General features: G+C 37.3%; 1 protein-coding gene across 2 annotated transcripts in view; it reads right to left on the bottom strand.

Moving 5' to 3' along the window:
- Positions 1-17,478, bottom strand: part of CHMP4C (charged multivesicular body protein 4C) — a 45,773-nt gene that overhangs the window by 12,690 nt on the left and 15,605 nt on the right. The window contains exons 2-6 of one of the 2 annotated variants that reach the window (XR_008373905.1): positions 12,081-12,258; positions 8,963-9,077; positions 6,254-6,407; positions 5,694-5,800; positions 1,988-2,198 (exon numbers count right to left, since the gene is read on the bottom strand). Coding sequence is in view for 1 of the 2 variants with exons in the window: in XM_053559318.1 (XP_053415293.1) it covers positions 5,736-5,800; positions 6,254-6,407; positions 8,963-9,077; positions 12,081-12,258 (512 nt within the window). In the remaining variant the exon portion in view is untranslated. Of the gene's footprint in view, positions 1-1,987; positions 2,199-4,609; positions 5,801-6,253; positions 6,408-8,962; positions 9,078-12,080; positions 12,259-17,478 lie in introns of those variants that run through there. The other variant, XM_053559318.1, reaches the window with a different exon arrangement.

The following is a 17,478-nucleotide window of genomic DNA, read 5'->3' as shown; positions in this document are numbered from 1 at the left end:
TTATTCAATGAACATCTATTGTTTTAGGTGGTGTTTTTAGGTTTTAGGTGGCCAAGATTCGTGTCCCTTTCTTCAGGTAGGATCACTTTGATTAAACTTTAGCAACCCTCATTCCTGCTAATCCGTTCAGGAGGTTACAAATGGCTGACTCCAGAGGTAATTCCTTGAGCCATGCATAGCCAATCAACTGTTCTGGCCCTAAGATTTGACTCTTGAGCAGACAACTTGCTCAAAATGGTGAGAGCTTGCTTTTTCATCAGTTGGCTACACAGAGATGGAATTTCTTATGTCTGGTTATCCCAAGCTCCAGAGCCTCCCTGCTGTCTGATCTTCCTCATATTTATTTGCATTTCAAGTATTTCCTTCAACATTGGAACTATCCAAATAATTTTCAACAAACCCATATTTTTCTATTAAGGTTTCTTGAATGTATTTCTTACAACCAAAAGTGAAAAACAAAACAAAAATATTGGATATATTAAAAAATGCTTCATTTAAACAGACCAGCTGTCCAGCACTACCCAAACAGGCCCACCATGGAAATTCCTCTGTAAAGTAGGAGGACAAATTTTTAGCAAGCATCCCAACTTTATAACTTCCAACCAAGAGTTTTCGCATTTTTATGATGTTTTACTGTAAACACTATTAGTGTTGGATTGATACTTTTATTCTCTTTAGTACCTTTCAATCAAAAGATGATCTACTTTTCCAGCCGTTCTCTCATTTGTTTTGCTCCTTCCTTATTGTTAGTGGAGGGGCAGCATTATGATTAATTTCAAAGTGTTTTTTTTTCTCTCAAAGTAAAATGTCATCTTTTGTAAAAATGTGTTATTTTTAACACTTTAGCATTTTAGTACTTCATATTATGTATTATCTGTACCCACATTGGTAGTAAGGAATTGGGCTTGCTCAGCACTAACCTACAGAAATATAATGTAGGCTGGGCATAGTGGCCTATGCCTGTGATCCCAGCACTTTGAGAGGCCAAGTCAGGAGGGAGGATCACTTGATGTCAGGAGGGAGGATCACTTGATACCAGGAGTTGGAAATCAGCCTGAGCAACATGTCAAAACTCTATCACTACAAAAAAATTTTTTAAATTAGCCATCTGCAGTGGCATATACCTAAGTCTCAGCTGGTTGGGAGGCTAAGGCAGGAGGATTGCTTGGGCCCAGGAATTTGGGGTTACAGTGAGCTATGATGATTCCACTACGCTCTAGCCCAGCCGACAGGAAAGATCCTGTCTCAAATAAACAAACAAAACTAATGTGATTTACATATGTAATTTTAAATATCCCAGTAGCCACATTCTTAAAAAGTAAAAACATGTGAAATACATTTAATAATATATTAATATTTTACTTAACACAATATATCTAAAATTTTCAATATGTAACCAACATAAAATTATTTCTTTTATATTTTTTAAACAAGTCTTGTCAGTCCAATGTGTATTTTACACTTTGAGAGCATTTCAAATCAAATGCAGATTTCCATTCAAAATACTTGATCTATTTCTAGATTTTATGAATTTACAGTTGGAAAAGCACACCCACATACTGAAGTTGTTTCAGATGTACTTAAACTTTTCTAATAAATGAGTTGATCATCAGTTTTTTAATTTAAAATTAACTAAAAGTAAATAAAAACAAACATTTATTTCCTCAATAATATTAGCTGTATAGCTAATAAATGCTTGCTAGACCTCGGAGTCTAGCTGAAGTGGCTAGGCATGTTTAAACATCTTTAGGCCCACTATCATGTGATTCTGACATTTTAACATTCCACAATAACTTTTGTTATTATAAGATACAGGATTTCTAATTCAGATATGTTGAGTTTCATTAACTTGGGTTTATATTTGTTTGGTCATTATGCCTTGAGAGGTGTTCTTTTTTTTTTTCCTTTCCATCCTGTTCCCTCCCTCAAATCACTCCTAACCACCTACCCAGCCCACCACCACACTTCCAGAACTCCAGTTACTTACATGTTAGGCTGCTTAATATGGTCTCACGGCTCACTCCTGCTCTGCCTCTTTCTCGTCTTTTGGTCCAGTCTTTATTTTTCTCTGTACGTTTTATTTCAGACAATTTCTGTTGCTATGTCTTCAAGTTTGTTCATCTTCGGGAGTGTCTAATCTGCTGTTAATGATATCCATTGTGTTCTGTATTTTTCATTTCAGAAAATGTAATTTCCACCTACAGAATTTCAAATGGATCTTTTTATTTTACCTTTCATTTTTTTCTCTACATCATGATCATGTCTTCCTCTCCTTTCTTAAATATATAAAGTCTGTTTATTACAGTTATCTTAACAAACATGTGAAGTGTATTTGTAAGAGTTTTTTTTTTTTTTTTTTTTTTTTTTAGAGACAGAGTTTCACTTTGTCGCCCTTAGTAGAGTGCCATGGTGTCACAGCTCATAGCAACCTCCAGCTCTCTTGGGCTTAGGCGATTCTCTTGCCTCATCCTCCCAAGTAGCTGGGACTACAGGCGCCCACCACAATGCCCAGCCATTTTTGTTCTTCTTCTTGTTGTTGTTGTTGTTGAAGTTTGGCCAGGGCTGGATTTGAACCTGCCACCCTTGGTATATGGGGCCAGCGCCCTACCCACTGAGCCACAGGCGCCACTCAAGAGTTGTTTTGAAATTCTTGCCTTCTATTATCTATGTTATTTCTAAGGATATTCCTACTGTTTAATTTTTATCCTGGTTATAGGCTGTATTATCCTGCTTCTCTGCATGCCTGATACTTTTTTTTTTTTGTTTTGTTTTGCTTTGACGTTGAAATTTTTTGACTAAATGCTGGAATTTGTGAATTTTAAGCTATTGGGTGCCAGGGTTTTGTTTTAGTTGTTTTGTTATTGCTATTTGTTAGTTTTTATATTTTTAAAAAGTATTTGGCAACTTCATTTGGGCTATAGTTTGGTCACTTGGAATCATGTTTGCTTTTAAGCTTTTTATGGTGGGTCCCCCCAGCCTTTAGTCCCACTATGGAGGCAATATCTTTCTGAGGACTCAACCTGATGACCTGTATGAGAAGGTCTTTCCACTCTGGCTAGTAAGAACACAAATTATTCCTGGCCCGTGTGATCTGGGGATTGATATGCCTGTCTTTCCAGCAGTTCCTCTTGGCATCAGAAATTTTCTCATACATGTATGTAGATCAGTTCTCAGTCAAAGACTTGAAGGAACCCCTCTGCTAATCCCTAGAGTCTTCTCCATTCTCTCTATCCCTTCTCCTTCGGATCTCTCTCCCCACCCTTCTCTCTGTTGGGACTGCCAAAACAAAACACCACAGACTAGGTATCTTATAAACAACAAAAATCATTTCACACAATTCCAGAGGCTGGGAAGTCTAAGATCAAGGTGTCAGCAAATTTGTGTCTGGTGAGGGCTCAGTCTCCGGCCCCTGAATGGCACATCCTCACTTGGTGGAAGGTTATGAACAAGCTCCCCTGGGATGTTTCATAAAGACATTCCATTTGTGAGGGCTCCACCTTCATGACCTAATCACCTCCCCAAAGGCCCCATCTCCTAATACCACCACTTTAGGACTTCCACATGTGAATTTGGGGATAGGAGGACAAACATTCAGACCATAGTGCCCTCCTGCTTGGGTCCTGTCCTTCCCAGTCCTCTCTCTCCAGCTCTCTCTGCAGCAACTTCCTTTCTAGGACTCTTGTCCATAATTTTTCTCAACCTAATAAGACTACCAGACCTGCTTGGGCCCCCTTCTCTGTGAAGGCTGAGGGACGGGGAGTTGGCAGCACTCACATGGCAGTTTCCCTTCTCTCAGGAATCTTCATCCAGTGCCACCTGCTGTCCAGTGTCTGAAAACTGTTCCCTATATTTTGTCTGGTTTTTTAATTGTTTAAAGGTAGAAAGTAAAGCCAGGTCCCATTATTCTTTCAAGACTCAAATGATATAAACAGTTGCCATGCATTTAATACGTACTGACCAAATGCCTAATATACGTGGGAAATGCAGAACACTGGGGATTGACTAGTGAACCAAAACATAATTCAGTTCCTGCCCTCATGGCCACCACAGCCCAGCAGGGAAGAACAACAAAGGAATCATTTCAGGAAATATATAATATAAACCATGATGAGTGATGTTAAAAAAAAGCAGAGCACTATGAGACCACATAATGGGCAGACCCGATTTAACCTGGGTGATCAAGAAAAGTTCCCCCAAACAAGGGACATTTTATCTAAGATTTAAGAAACTAAGTAAGATCCTTTCTCTGTGTTGTGCAGGGTAGGAAGACTGCCCCCCCAAAACAGCATATGCAAAAAAGGCTCCTGGCGGGATTGAAATTATTAGAGATCATCACGTTTAACCCTTTGGTTTCTAGTGGAGAAACAAAGGTTCAGAGAGTCCACAGCATGGGACTCTTGCAGAGCGGGGACTGAAAACCAGGACTCCTACCTCCTATCTTCAGGTCTAGCGCTTTTCCCATCCCGTTGTGTCCGCAAACAAATGTGTAGAATACTAGAACATTTTATATATAATATTTGCCATTTTATGGTCTGTGGTTCATTATGGGCAATATGTAATTTTATCATTTATTTTCATTTATAAATTTTAAAAACAATTATGGCCCAAATTTTATTCAAGATATACTTTTAATTGCCACTATTTTTATGTATTTACAAGGACTATGCTGTAAAGTGTAAATAAATGTACAAGAGAACACAAAACAGAAAAGGAAGAACACTCACACATTTAGTACACTGAAGCCATAACAGCATCATAATGGCCTGGGACTGTTAACGCAGTTCCCTAAGTGGCTAAATGACACTCAGGAGATTCCCACTCAGCAGTGTAAGCTGTTAGTGCTTTCAGACATTTTGGTAAATGCATCCATTGCCCCATTCCAAGCTTAATTGGTATAATAAATGTCAATTAAAGCTCCTTTAAGGTTTTAAACTGCAAAACTCAAGTGAAACTATTTATGCATAGACTCATACAAGAAGTCTCTCCTAAAAGAAGCAGAGTGTATTTACATTTACCATGGGCTACTTGCATACACACAGCAAATTTGTATTCACATAGGAAAGAATGTTATTTTTCTCAGCTATCCTACATGTATCACTCTTAAATAGCTTTTAAAACTGTTCTATGGGACTGGGTGGGGTGGCTCATGCCTGTAATCCTAGCACTCTGGGAGGCCAAGATGGGTAGATTACTTGAGCTCAGGAGTTTGAAACCAGCCTGAGCAAAAAAGCGAGAGCCCATTTCTACTAAAAATAGAAAAACTGAGGCAAGAGGATCTCTCGAGCCCAAGTTAGAGGTTGCTGAGATCTATGACGCCACAGCGCTGTACCCAGGGCGACAGCTTGAGATCCTGTCTCAAAACAAAAACAAAAACAAAACAACTGTTCTATGTCTTATATGCCACTAGAATTCAGTTTTCCTTCAACATCTATACAGAGATCAGCAACTATGTATCAGACTAGAAATATAGTAATGAACAAGGTACATAGACGTGCCCCAGCCCCATCAGTATGGAGGAATTCTCTAAGACACTGCAAAAAAGCCCTTTCCATCACTAATTCTATGTCTACCCACAACTCCCTTTTTAATTTTTACTTATGAGGCTTAAGAGACAATTATTCATCCAGTATAAATATTAAACAGTCTTCATTAACTTCTGAACTTGGCAAAAAAAAAACATTTTTATGTCTTACATATAGCCCATTAATTTAGGTGCCAAAAAATTCCATTATAGTTTAAGTAGCCCAAGCTGCCAATTGTTTGAAATCATCATCCTCTTCTTCTGCCCTCCTGGAAGATGCTGGAACATAAAAAGTATAAAAATTAGTCAATGGTGGCATGCACACTTTCAGCATAGAAAACAGGTATGAGTTACAAATAAAAACTGTGTTCATTTATGAAATCAAAAATCTGTGCTAAAAGGGAGGCCAGGCACGATGGCTCACACCTGTAATCCCAGCACTTGGGAGGCCAAGGCATGTGGATTGCCTGAGCTCACAGGTTAGAGACCAGCCTGAGCCACAGCAAGACCTCATCTCTTAAAATAGCTGGGCGTTGTGGCAGGCACCTATAGTCCCAGTTACTTGGGAGGCTGAGGCAAGAGAATCACTTAAGCCCAGCTGTGAGCTGTGATGCAACGGCACTCTACCGAGGGTGACAAAGTAAGACTGTCTCAAAAAAAAAGTGGGGGGATCGGTCTGGCTATTATTTTAGGCAACTATCCAACCATGGGTAGTCAAGTTAGGTAACACACCTGCTCGGGATCGGTGTGCAGGAGAGGGCCTCCTCAGCCTTCTCTCTGGCTGTGCTGGGAGAGATGAAGAAGGCACATTTGGAAGCCGAATATTTGTCATCTTCTTATTTAATTCCTCCTGCTCCAGTTCTTCGAGTTCTGCCATCAACTCATCCTGAACATAAGAGAAAGGAAGAATTATGGAGTTAGTGTTTCACAACGTGAGTTTCCTCAAACACAATAACAAGAACATCTGCCACCCAATTGATATGTGAGAACCCAGTGAAATGGAATGTTTATTTTATAACTAAGACTTTTTTGCAACACTGAGCAATGATTAAAAAATGAATATTTTGGGTTGTGCAAATTTGTTGTAGTTAATCTTATAATAGTTCAGTAAACAGCCATGCAAGTAATTTGTGCCAGCTGAATATATAACCTCTCCAGCAGTTTCTGGGAAATTTATACCTTGCCTGCCATTTTTCCAATGTGTTCTTTTTCTTCTCTTCTACTTAGAATCTATGAAACTTTAACTGGACAAAATAAATATTTTTCTTTGGGCTAAGGCTATTGAAATTAAAACAACAGGTATAACAAAACCATAATGCACAGGAAGTAAAAAGAATCAAAGATACTATGATTCTTTTATCAAATCACCAAAACCAACATAAGTTATGCTGTGCATTTAGGTTAAGAAAACTTCATTTCAAAATGGGTATATCATACTTTTTTCTTTTAGAAATAATCCAAGACAGTCTAGTTTAATCTTAGACTACTGTCTCTTCCCAAAACCTTAGAGAGGCAAAATTTGTTTGAGACTTTCAGGGTGGAAGTGAACTTATGCCAGGTCTGAGATGACCTGAGATAGTTCTGGTTCCATAAGTCCTCAGGTAGAGCCCAGCCCCTCTCAGGGAGAGGTTGAGAGTAAAACTAAATTTATGATCAAGGGAATTCTGAGGTCATCACTATTAGAAATAACCTGGGACATCGTTGTATTCAACCAAGTAGATTTTTCATTTATTCCTATGCTATTATTTATCACTATCATTCAACAAATTTAGTGAGAGCTGACTCCTGGATGGGTTTTGCTGAGGATGCAAAGTTGAATCAACACTACCTACATCCAGGGAGCTTATGCTCAAATGTAGAAGAAAGGAACATAAACAAATAATCATCCTATATTAAGGTGAGAATTATAACACTATGGGGCAAGAGAGGAGATATTTAAGACAACCACAACATTTGATGAAGGCAGTGAGTATCAGATTTATGGTAAGCTGAAAGACTGACCTCTATTACATATACCTCATGCAAAGGAAATAAAACATGAAGGCATTCAGCACAGGGCCCCATAGAAATAGCATGGTCAGTGAAGTTTTGTGCTTTATGCCTCTCTATAGGCAAGAATAAAATGGCATTGGAATGAATACTCCAATGTCCTATTTCTGCTCACAAAACAATTAGGAACAAATACAGTAATGGCCAAACAAGCTATTCTATGCTGAACATGTGCTCAGAATTGCCAATAATGCTTAATAGTTATCAATAGCACCAGAAAGATATTGATGTTTTCTTTGGACAGTAATCATCTCCGCCATCATTTTTAGCCTTTAGGTACTAAACACTTATTCGATCATTAAAAAAAGAATTTTAGAATGTAATATGTTTTAGAGATAATCCAGTGATACAATAATCTTCATTTTATAGACTGGAAAACTGAGAGTTAGAAGAGGAAAGGGATTTACACAAAATAGCAGAACCCATATATCTGCATAAGCCCAGAGCCTTTTCCACCACATCACAATGTACTCCTTAGATGCTTGTTAGTATATGCTAAGGCTTGGCAAACTTTTCCTGCAAAGGGCCAAAGAGTAATATTGCAGGCTTTGCAGGTCACCTGTCTTCCTCTGTCACAGATGCATAGCGTTCTTTCTTGTTCTTATTCTCTACAACACTTTAAAATTGTGGAAAGCATCTTTGGCTCACAGGCTAAACAAAACATGCCATATTTTGCAGACCCCTGGTATATACCATTTTTAAAGAGTGTTAATATCCCAATCTCACTTTTTAGAATTTCAAGAAACCACATCTTACATCTTTATCATTTTTAACATCACATAAATGCAGGAAGTTGGATCCTGTGACATGTCAATCTGAGATTTGGACATGTTTCTAGATAATGTTCAAGTAGTGCTTCTATGAGTTTTGAGTTGAAAGTCAAGTGCAGACACCACCACTGTAATTATAGTCTGTATTATTAGACTGATTAATCTAAATGGAATGTGTGTGCTAACAATACACTCCATTTTTATTTTGGTGTATATCTTGTGTAATAGACAGAGGCAGCCTAACCTCTAATTTAACAGCTGCAAAGAGTGATAGTAGGTGTGTGCCTGGCAGACTGACACAGCTTGCTTTGTTTTGCCCAGATATGTGAACACTTATTTCCTCTTAGTAAGGCTACGTAGACTTCAACCATTAAAAGTCACTACCTTTACATGATCACAAGCTGTTTTTCCCTTAGTATCTGAAAATTTAATTAGGAGGCTGTTTGCCAAACTGTATTAATCTTTATTTTAAATCAGAGCTAGTAAGCACTTCATTTTTCTCCTTAAAAGAAGTATCTAACAAATATCGCTTATTCTTTAAGTAAAGAAAACTACCTACAATATGAAAGGAACCCGCCCTTGAAAGCACCCACAACCCTGCATTTTTTATATTGTTACCTACCTCATCAAAGTCATTACCAAGTCCAATCCGTTGAGAAAATGCTTCTGAGATTTCTTGGGCGATATCCTGTTGCTCTGTGATCTCTTGCATCAGATCGTCTATTTTGTTCAGATCCCTGAGAAACAATATTTGGTTTAAACTACTATAGAATTTTAAATTATAATTATGAAGTTAGCTATAATCCCATATGAAAAATAAATCAATTTTAACATAAATCCTTAGCTTTTTTAGTAGGAGAATAAAAATTCCCGATGATAGTATTTACCAACTTTAAAAATAATTTGCACTTCAAAAAACGTAATCCTCTGGATGCATGTATATTTTAAAATTAAATAGCTATTACATTTGGAACTCACTAGGAATCAAATTGAAAGAGAAACAGCCTTAACGCACCTACCCACCTTTAGCTGTAATAGTCACTTAATGGTTTAAGTAGTTATCAAACAGTAATGTCAGCCAGTGTTCCCCTAGTCCCCATCAAGACCATCAAGACCCTGAACTAAAGAAAAAACAGCAGATGGAACACACACAGATTAGAAATGTGACAATGAGTCCTGCAGCTGGAAAGTAGAGGGTGGAATGACGTATAGCTAAAGATAGCAACTTTGGGAGAGGGCAAAAAACTCTGTGAAGTTCTCTCAAAGTAAGGCAGGCTTTGAGAATAATCTCCCTGTCTTCCTGGGAGTCTGAATCTTGGTAATAAAAGACAACCTTAACCCACATAAGTGTTTGGCTCTTGCTCCTGGTTCCAGCACCCTAGTGCTATCAACATTTGCAGACCCATTTTGAAGTTTTGTCTGATATGACACACGGAACAATTAAATACATGCTTCTGTGCATCAACTCTGCAGGAAAGGGTGCCAGGGACCACCAAGGACCACCATGATTTGATGAGCTATGGCGGCGCTCATCCACAATTTGACCCCAGCCCTCTGGAAAAGCTAAACTCTGAGAGGAGAGATCTATTTTCCATAATACCTAGTAGCTCTGGGATCCTGACTCCTGAAAGGCTTTCCCATAGTGGTGATACCCTGAGAGATTATTGAAGAGAGCAGAATTAAGCCTATGAAACCCCAAGAAGAAAGAGCAACTGCAGTCAAAGAACCTAGGAAGCCTGAGGCTGGAATGGATGGCCGCTTCAGGACAGTTTCCAACACCTGAGCTCCCCCGGCCCCCAATCACCTGGCCAAGCTGTCCACATCTAGTTGCCAGGTTTGGAACTACCTGTGTAGTACCCTGTCTCTGAATCATTCCCCCAGCTCTAAACTAGGCCAGTCTAATCAGATACAAGGGAAGCAACGATGTCTCTCATTATGAGTAACCTATATACTGAAAGTTTGATTCCCAGTGGAATTAATCTTTTCTGAGTTTCTCTGACTCTGTACACTGTAAAAGGTGAGTATTTTTGATATACTTTCAAGTAGTAATTGAAAAGAATACTTTCACAACCCTCCTATTAGCCCTTATCTCTAGTGTTCATTATTCCCTTTGTAACAAATATATGCAGGTCACTACGAAAGTTTTGAGACAGGTTGTGTTATGGTCCATTATTTCACTTGCAAGAAACACAATAGACAGTGTCCTTTCTGATTCATCTGTGCAAGTTTCAACTTGCTCAGATTATTGGTGTTGCTGGGAGGGCTTCATTTGTTTGTGACTGCATGGGTTTTATATTTCTTGTTATTTATGTATCTCAAAACTTTTATAATGGCCAACATCCAATGAATGCATTTATAAAAAGGAATATGAGATAAGAATGGCTAAAGTTTAATCCTGGGAGTGAATTTTTCTCAAAAGAAACACAATGGTATGGTTCTGCTAAGCTACTTGGAAAAAAAGGCCAATTTTGCAATCCATTTGGCACCCAGTTTATAGCAACGAGAGGATTTCCACTTTGATAATGCATCAACTGATCTCTCTGAAGCTGTCAAAGTGTGGCTGATTGTTAATGAATTATCGAGACTAGAAGATGTTAGCAAGGTTGTCTTCACTGCCCCTAGCCTCTTTTTTTCTATATTTTCTCATCCTATGTGTCTATACCCCTTAGGCACTCATTACCTCTTGCATCCTTGGCACAGGTCCCACTATTATGTGGAGTATCAAGAAAGAGTAAGTCCCAGCCATTCATTTCTCAATGTAAAACAAATTGCCGCCAGCCCTGCTACCACTAATATCAATTACTGAGTGTTTTCTGTGTGCCAGGAACTATGCCAAATGTATTGTATCTAGTATCTCATTGAATCTCACAGTACCTAGAGGAGGTATCTTCTTTACTTACATATTTAGCATAAATAAATATGTATTTACATTCTTGAGCTACTTCCTTATTTACATATAAAGACAGGGAATCAGAGAGAGGAAAGTAATTTGCCCAAAGAATAGTCTGTGAAACTTAGTAAATGTGGAATGTAAATGTCTTAGCACAATAACTAAGAAAATGCCAGGAAGGCTATGTTAACTAGTGTGATGAAAATGTGTCAAACGGTCTATGAAACTAGTGTATGGTGCCCCATGATCACATTAATGTACACAGCTATGATTTAATAAAAAAAAAAAAAGAATAGTCTGCAGAAGCGCTGGGATTATAACTTTGAAAATGTGGCCCCACACGAATGCTAATAAGTATTATTCTATGTCAGTGGTTCTCAAACATTAGTTAGCATCCGAATCATGGAGAACTCAGTCACCAAAAACAAACAACAATAACAAAAAAAAAAAAAAAAAGCCTAGCCTAGTTCAAGGAGTCTGGGAATCTGCAGTCTCTTTATCAACTCTCTAAGTGATTCTAACCGGCTTCAATATTTGACAACTACTATTTCATGGTTGCAGATGTTGACATCAAAGTCTTTTTAAGATTATAGAATTAAGTTATTTACAGATAGAGTTGTGGTAATTGTGAAGGAGCTGGGAAGCAGTAAATGTACATCTTCCTTTACAAATTGTCTTATTTTTAAAATTTTTACCACTATAACCTCTAATCTTTCTCTAAGAGAGCATTCATTCAATATCAAAGGGCTTGAAAGAGTAAGCCCATTTTGCCATAATCACCAGATAGTTCCAAAGGCTCTTCCCAATATTGAGAGAACTTATAACTCAGAGGGAGACGAAAGTCACTTACATGCTTTCATGAACTGTTCTCATTGCCTTTGCTGCAAAGCCCATGTTCTTTAATACCTCGGTGTTAGTGTGTGAGTTTTCTAGGGCTTCTCTCTGGAACTCAATGGTGGAAAGTGTGCCATCAATCTGAGTGAGTTGCTTCTCAAACCTTTTCTTTCTCTTCAGTGCCTGTAATGCAGCTAAATGAGGAAGAAGCCACATTTATAAGGAACAAGAACCAAGACAGTTACCCAAGAGACATTTTGCTCAGCATCAACCACGGACTTAGAATTGCCAATAGTGAAAGACAGTAAGTATACCAAATAAACCTGAGAAACTAAAGGTTCTATCTGTCCTCTCGATCACCTACACCAATTACACATCACTCAAACATTTTGTTATTCTTTTCTTCTAAAGATCTGACAAGTGTAAGAGGATGGAACGTGAGGTTTTAATATTCCAGAAATGTTTCTATCAATACCAGGTTTTAGAAAAAAAAGATAAAAGTATATTAAAAATCATGCAATACAAAAGCCAATTTTGCAATACTTTTGGCATCCAGTTTACAGCAACAGTAGAGGTCCTTTTCGAGAAGGACCTCAAAGACTGTTAATTTTTAGACCCATTTTCTTTTTTTTTTTTTTGAGACAGAGTCTCATTATGTCACCCTCAGTACAGTGCTATGGCTCACAGCTCACAGCAACGTCAAACTGTTGGGCTTAAGCAATTCTCTTGCCTCAGCCTCCCAAGTAATTGGGACTACAGGTGCCCGTCACAATGCTCAGCTATTTTTGTTGTTGTTGTTAAGCAGGCCCGGGCCAGGTTCGAATCCACCAGCCCCAGTATATGTGGCTGGTGCTGTAACTACTGAGCTATGGACCCTAAGCCATAGACCCATTTTCTCAAAGGCAAGTTGTCTGAGATGCAGAGAAGTTAAGTTGCTTAAAGGTAAACAGCTAGTGGCCGCTGGAACTTAGAAATGCTGAGCTGCATGTCTTGTTCTAAAATGATTATGAGATGGTCATTAAGGATACATCAAAACATGAATGTCCATGAAATCAACAATTGCCAGAGTCATACTCAAGGACTAGATGATGTACTCATGAGAGAAAAGAGCATCACCTTCAGAGAAATGATATACAAATAATTGTCACATTAACACTTTATCAAGATAACCCCACTTGCTTCACTCTGAAACCACAAAACTAACAAAGAGTCCTTTTGACTCTGGCATCTTGGAAAGCACCCAAGCAAAGACCGTAAAATGTCTATTTTGTTAAGGTATTTAGGGAAAATGCAGGAAAAAAGCTGCAGAAAGAAATGTTAAAGTAAGGGCAAGTGAGAATTAAATGCAATTGGTAAAAGAAACTTATATGATTCCAGAGTGAGGCAAGTAAGTTATCTCAATCAAGATTTCTAAAAGAAATCTCTTTTCTAACTCTGTTTTTATCTATTTCTTCTTATAATTCCAACATTTTTTTATTCCAATGCTTTTAACTTTACTGTACACAAACTCATAGCTATTATACTTTTTTGGTGGATGTTACTGGTAATCAGTATAAAATATTCTCTGTACAATCTGATCCTTTCTGCTTCATATTCCATTTATGTTAATATTTAGCTTTCTTTTTGTTATAATTTCCATGTAATAATTTTTACATGGATATTTATCTCAAAATTATTTTTCACTTGCTTTTATTTGGTATCCCTATTACAAATAGCATACACTTGTTTGTTTAGCTTGTGTGATTATTTTTAACCCATTTAGATAATCTCTATTATTTAATGAGAGGTTTTTTTGTTTTTGTTTTTGAGGTTTTTGGCCGGGGCTGGGTTTGAACCCACCACCTCCGGCATAGGGGGCCGGTGCCCTACTTCTTTGAGCCACAGACGCTGCCCTAATGTGAAGTTTTCACTCAGTCTTACTTATTGTGATAACTGATATGCTATCTAATATGGTCCTTTTACTGTCATCTTTTTTGTTTTCTATTTGCCACACTTTTTGTTCTCTTTCTGCTTTCTTGTCTTTATGTAGAATGATCAAATTTTCTCTGTCCATGCTTTCCCTTTAATTATTGGACCATTGTATACACTAAATTTATTCTCCTAATGGGCACCCTCGTATTTAAAACATACACATACAATTAAATAAGTTTTATACCCATGTTGAAAATTAATCAGTATCTATGATTTACTGTTCCAAAGATTCCCTTCCCACCCCTGCAATGTTTGAACAAAATAATCTGCATTTTTTACTGGTTCCAGATGATTACCAGGGGTTTTTTTGTTGTTGCTGTTACACTTTGAATTCGGGGTGGGGGGGGAAATTTTGTTTTTTAAAGCTTGCATTAAAGCTTCGTAGACACAGATTTCAAGTCATTACACTAAGCTATGCTGTTTACCAACTTATTTCTTACTGTTGCTTTGCATATGCTACATTGTACTCTTTGTTGGATTGCTTTTTTATCTTACTAAAATGAATCCTAGAGTATTTTTTCACTTTTAGGAAAGGTGAATGGACATAAATTGTCTGACTGCCAGTAGGTCTGAAATTGCCTTTATTTTGTTTCAAACTTGAGTCTGGTTTGAACTTTTACAGGTTCAATATATTTTAAAAATCTTAGGCCTTTATTCCTTTGTCTTTGAGTAGCTAACATTTCAAAAGTTTGGTAATAAAATTATTTTCATCTTTTTGTAGATAATCTGTTTTCTTGTTTCCTCTCTGAAAATATTTAAGATTTTCTTTTTAATCTTGTAATTATAAAATTTCACCAATATAGGTCTAAGCATGTGCCTTTTTCTTTTCTTTCTTTCTTTCTTTCCTTTTTCTAGCTGAGTATTTAGTGAGTACTTTTGTTGTTAAAAATCAAGTCTTTTTGCAGTTTGGGAAAATCGTATTCAGTTATTTTTTTCATTACTTCTTTCTCCTCCATTATTTCCTTCAACTCCCTTCTGAAATCCCTATTTATTTGTATTTAATTATACATACCATTATATGCACATATCTTCAAAACATTGTCTTCTCTCTTTTGAAAAAACATTCTGTTCTTTGGCTCCATCAGCTCTCTAATCCATTAATTTATCTCTGTCTTTTTGATCTATGTCCTAGGAGAATTCCTTGACTTTATTTCTAGCTCACTAATTTAATTTTCAGCTATATTAATTCTATCTTTTCCACCTTTAAAAAAAATAATGTTTTTAATTTCTAAAAACTTTCACTTATTCCCTAGTTTCTCGTTTTTGTGACAGCCACCTCTTGCATCTCTCTGAAGACACCAACATAGGTTTTATTTATTTATTTTTTTTTTTTTTGTAGAGACAGAGTCTCACATACCGCCCTCAGGTAGAGTGTCGTGGCATCACACGGCTCACAGCAACCTCTAACTCTTGAGCTTACGCGATTCTCTTGCCTCAGCCTCCCGAGCAGCTGGGACTACAGGCGCCTGCCACAACGCCCGGCTATTTTTTTGTTGCAATTTGGCCGGGGCTGGGTTTGAACCCACCACCCTCGGCATATGGGGCCGGCACTCTACTCACTGAGCCACAGGCGCCGCCCAGTTTTATTTTTAACATCTTTCATTTCTGACATAATCTATAGTCTCTTGGGTTCTGTTGTTTGCTTTGCATATCTTGATCCTTCTCTTTCAGACACTTGCCCTTCCTCAAAATCCTTCTAATCTTCTATTATGGGTTCAAGTAAATGAAAGACTAGAAGAGTTAATATGAGAGAGCACTTCCTTATGAGGCATCTCCCCTAAAAGGGAAGGCTTCCCACTGCTCTGTGTGAGAACTGGGTGGGTTATACCAGCAGGCTACCTTGGGATAAGCAGCAAGAACACAGCTGAGGATTCCTATCATTGCCAAAGAAAGGCTTTCCAGTGGGTGTGGAAGGGGTGGAGTGGTGACTTTCCTTCGCCACCCCTTCCTGCCCACGGTGGAGCACCAGGGACACCTCAGGCCCTGCTCTATTTCCCAATCCAGGTGCAACATTACCATTCAAGTTCTTGTTCACCAGCATTTATACTTTATTTACAGAACAGATTTTGTTTAACCTATCCTTTACGAAAGAACTAAAATAATTCTTTTATGTGAAATGGAATGAAGTCCTTTTTTACAATATCACCTTCAAGAGAGGCTTACCACCTTGAAGGGGGTTAGGGTTTTCTCTACCACACAGAGAGAACGGCCCTGTGGATCTGTACCTACTGCTGAATTAATTATGATATATTGCAATTACTTATAATAACTACTCTACCACACCTCTTCTATGCTTAATTATAAGCACTTGGAGGAAAAATAGAGCATCCTATTTACCTGTTATCCACTACCTGGTCCAGTCCCTGGCACATGGCCAAAAAAGATACATAGCAAAAACTAATATTTACTGAGGATTTGCTATCTGTTAAACTGGTGATAAGTGCTTTTTGTGCATTATGTAATTCATGTCTTTAACTCTCACAAAAACTTCAAGGGTAGGTAATATTATTGAGCATTTTACAGAAGAAGATGAGATGAATTAATATTAAACGAATGAATTTGATAATTTTGTATACATACTGTAAAGATAGAATAGGATAATGGAAAGAGTATGGCCTTTCAGAGTATGAATCTGTCTTCCATTAATTGCTGTGTGTTCTCGAGCAAGTCATTTCCCTTCTTAAAGCAATAGTTTGCTTTTCTGAAAATGGGAATCATGTCAGTCTGAGTGATGGCAAGAATTAGTGATAATTTCTGGAAAACAACTCACATAGTCCCTGTGAATGGTAGGGATGTAGCAGCTAAATCACAGCAATTTATACAACATTCTTAATTAATGAGACTATATTTTTTATATCTGAGACATGGAGCTGCAAATTACCCCAATTTTTTCACTATAACTCATCATAACAGAAACATAATCTTACAACACTTCTCCACATTTCAATAATTACAGTAAACAATCTTATTAAGCAGAGTATCCTAAGAAGCTGCTAAACTCTCATCAACATACCCAGCAGTGGAGGGTTTGTACTGTGTCTCCTTCCTATCTTGTCAGGCTAGTTCAGTCTCTATACTTACTTAGAACCTAAAGATATCCATCAATGCAAAGCAGTGTTCTTTCTTTCTTCTTTTTTTTTTCCTTGGTTTTGTTTTTTGGAATTTTTCTAAGTTCTGCATTAAAAAAAATCATGTTTCCAAGTAAAAATTAATTTTAGTTTACTTTCTAAAAATTAAAAAATGCAATTCAGTATAAAGGATGAAGATTTGGAATCTTTAGACCTACATTTTAATCCTACTTAAATAGGATTAATTTTAAATAGGATTTAATTTAATTTTAAATAGGATTATTAATTTTAAATAACTGTGTACAATAACCTTAATGTATGACCTGAACTCATCTTAAGTTACATTCCCTCACTTGTACAATAACAAGAATACAT

Source organism: Nycticebus coucang, chromosome 13 (assembly GCF_027406575.1).
Source record: "Nycticebus coucang isolate mNycCou1 chromosome 13, mNycCou1.pri, whole genome shotgun sequence".
NCBI classification, from domain to species: Eukaryota; Metazoa; Chordata; class Mammalia; order Primates; family Lorisidae; genus Nycticebus; species Nycticebus coucang.
This window is presented reverse-complemented; position numbering and strand designations above follow the sequence as displayed.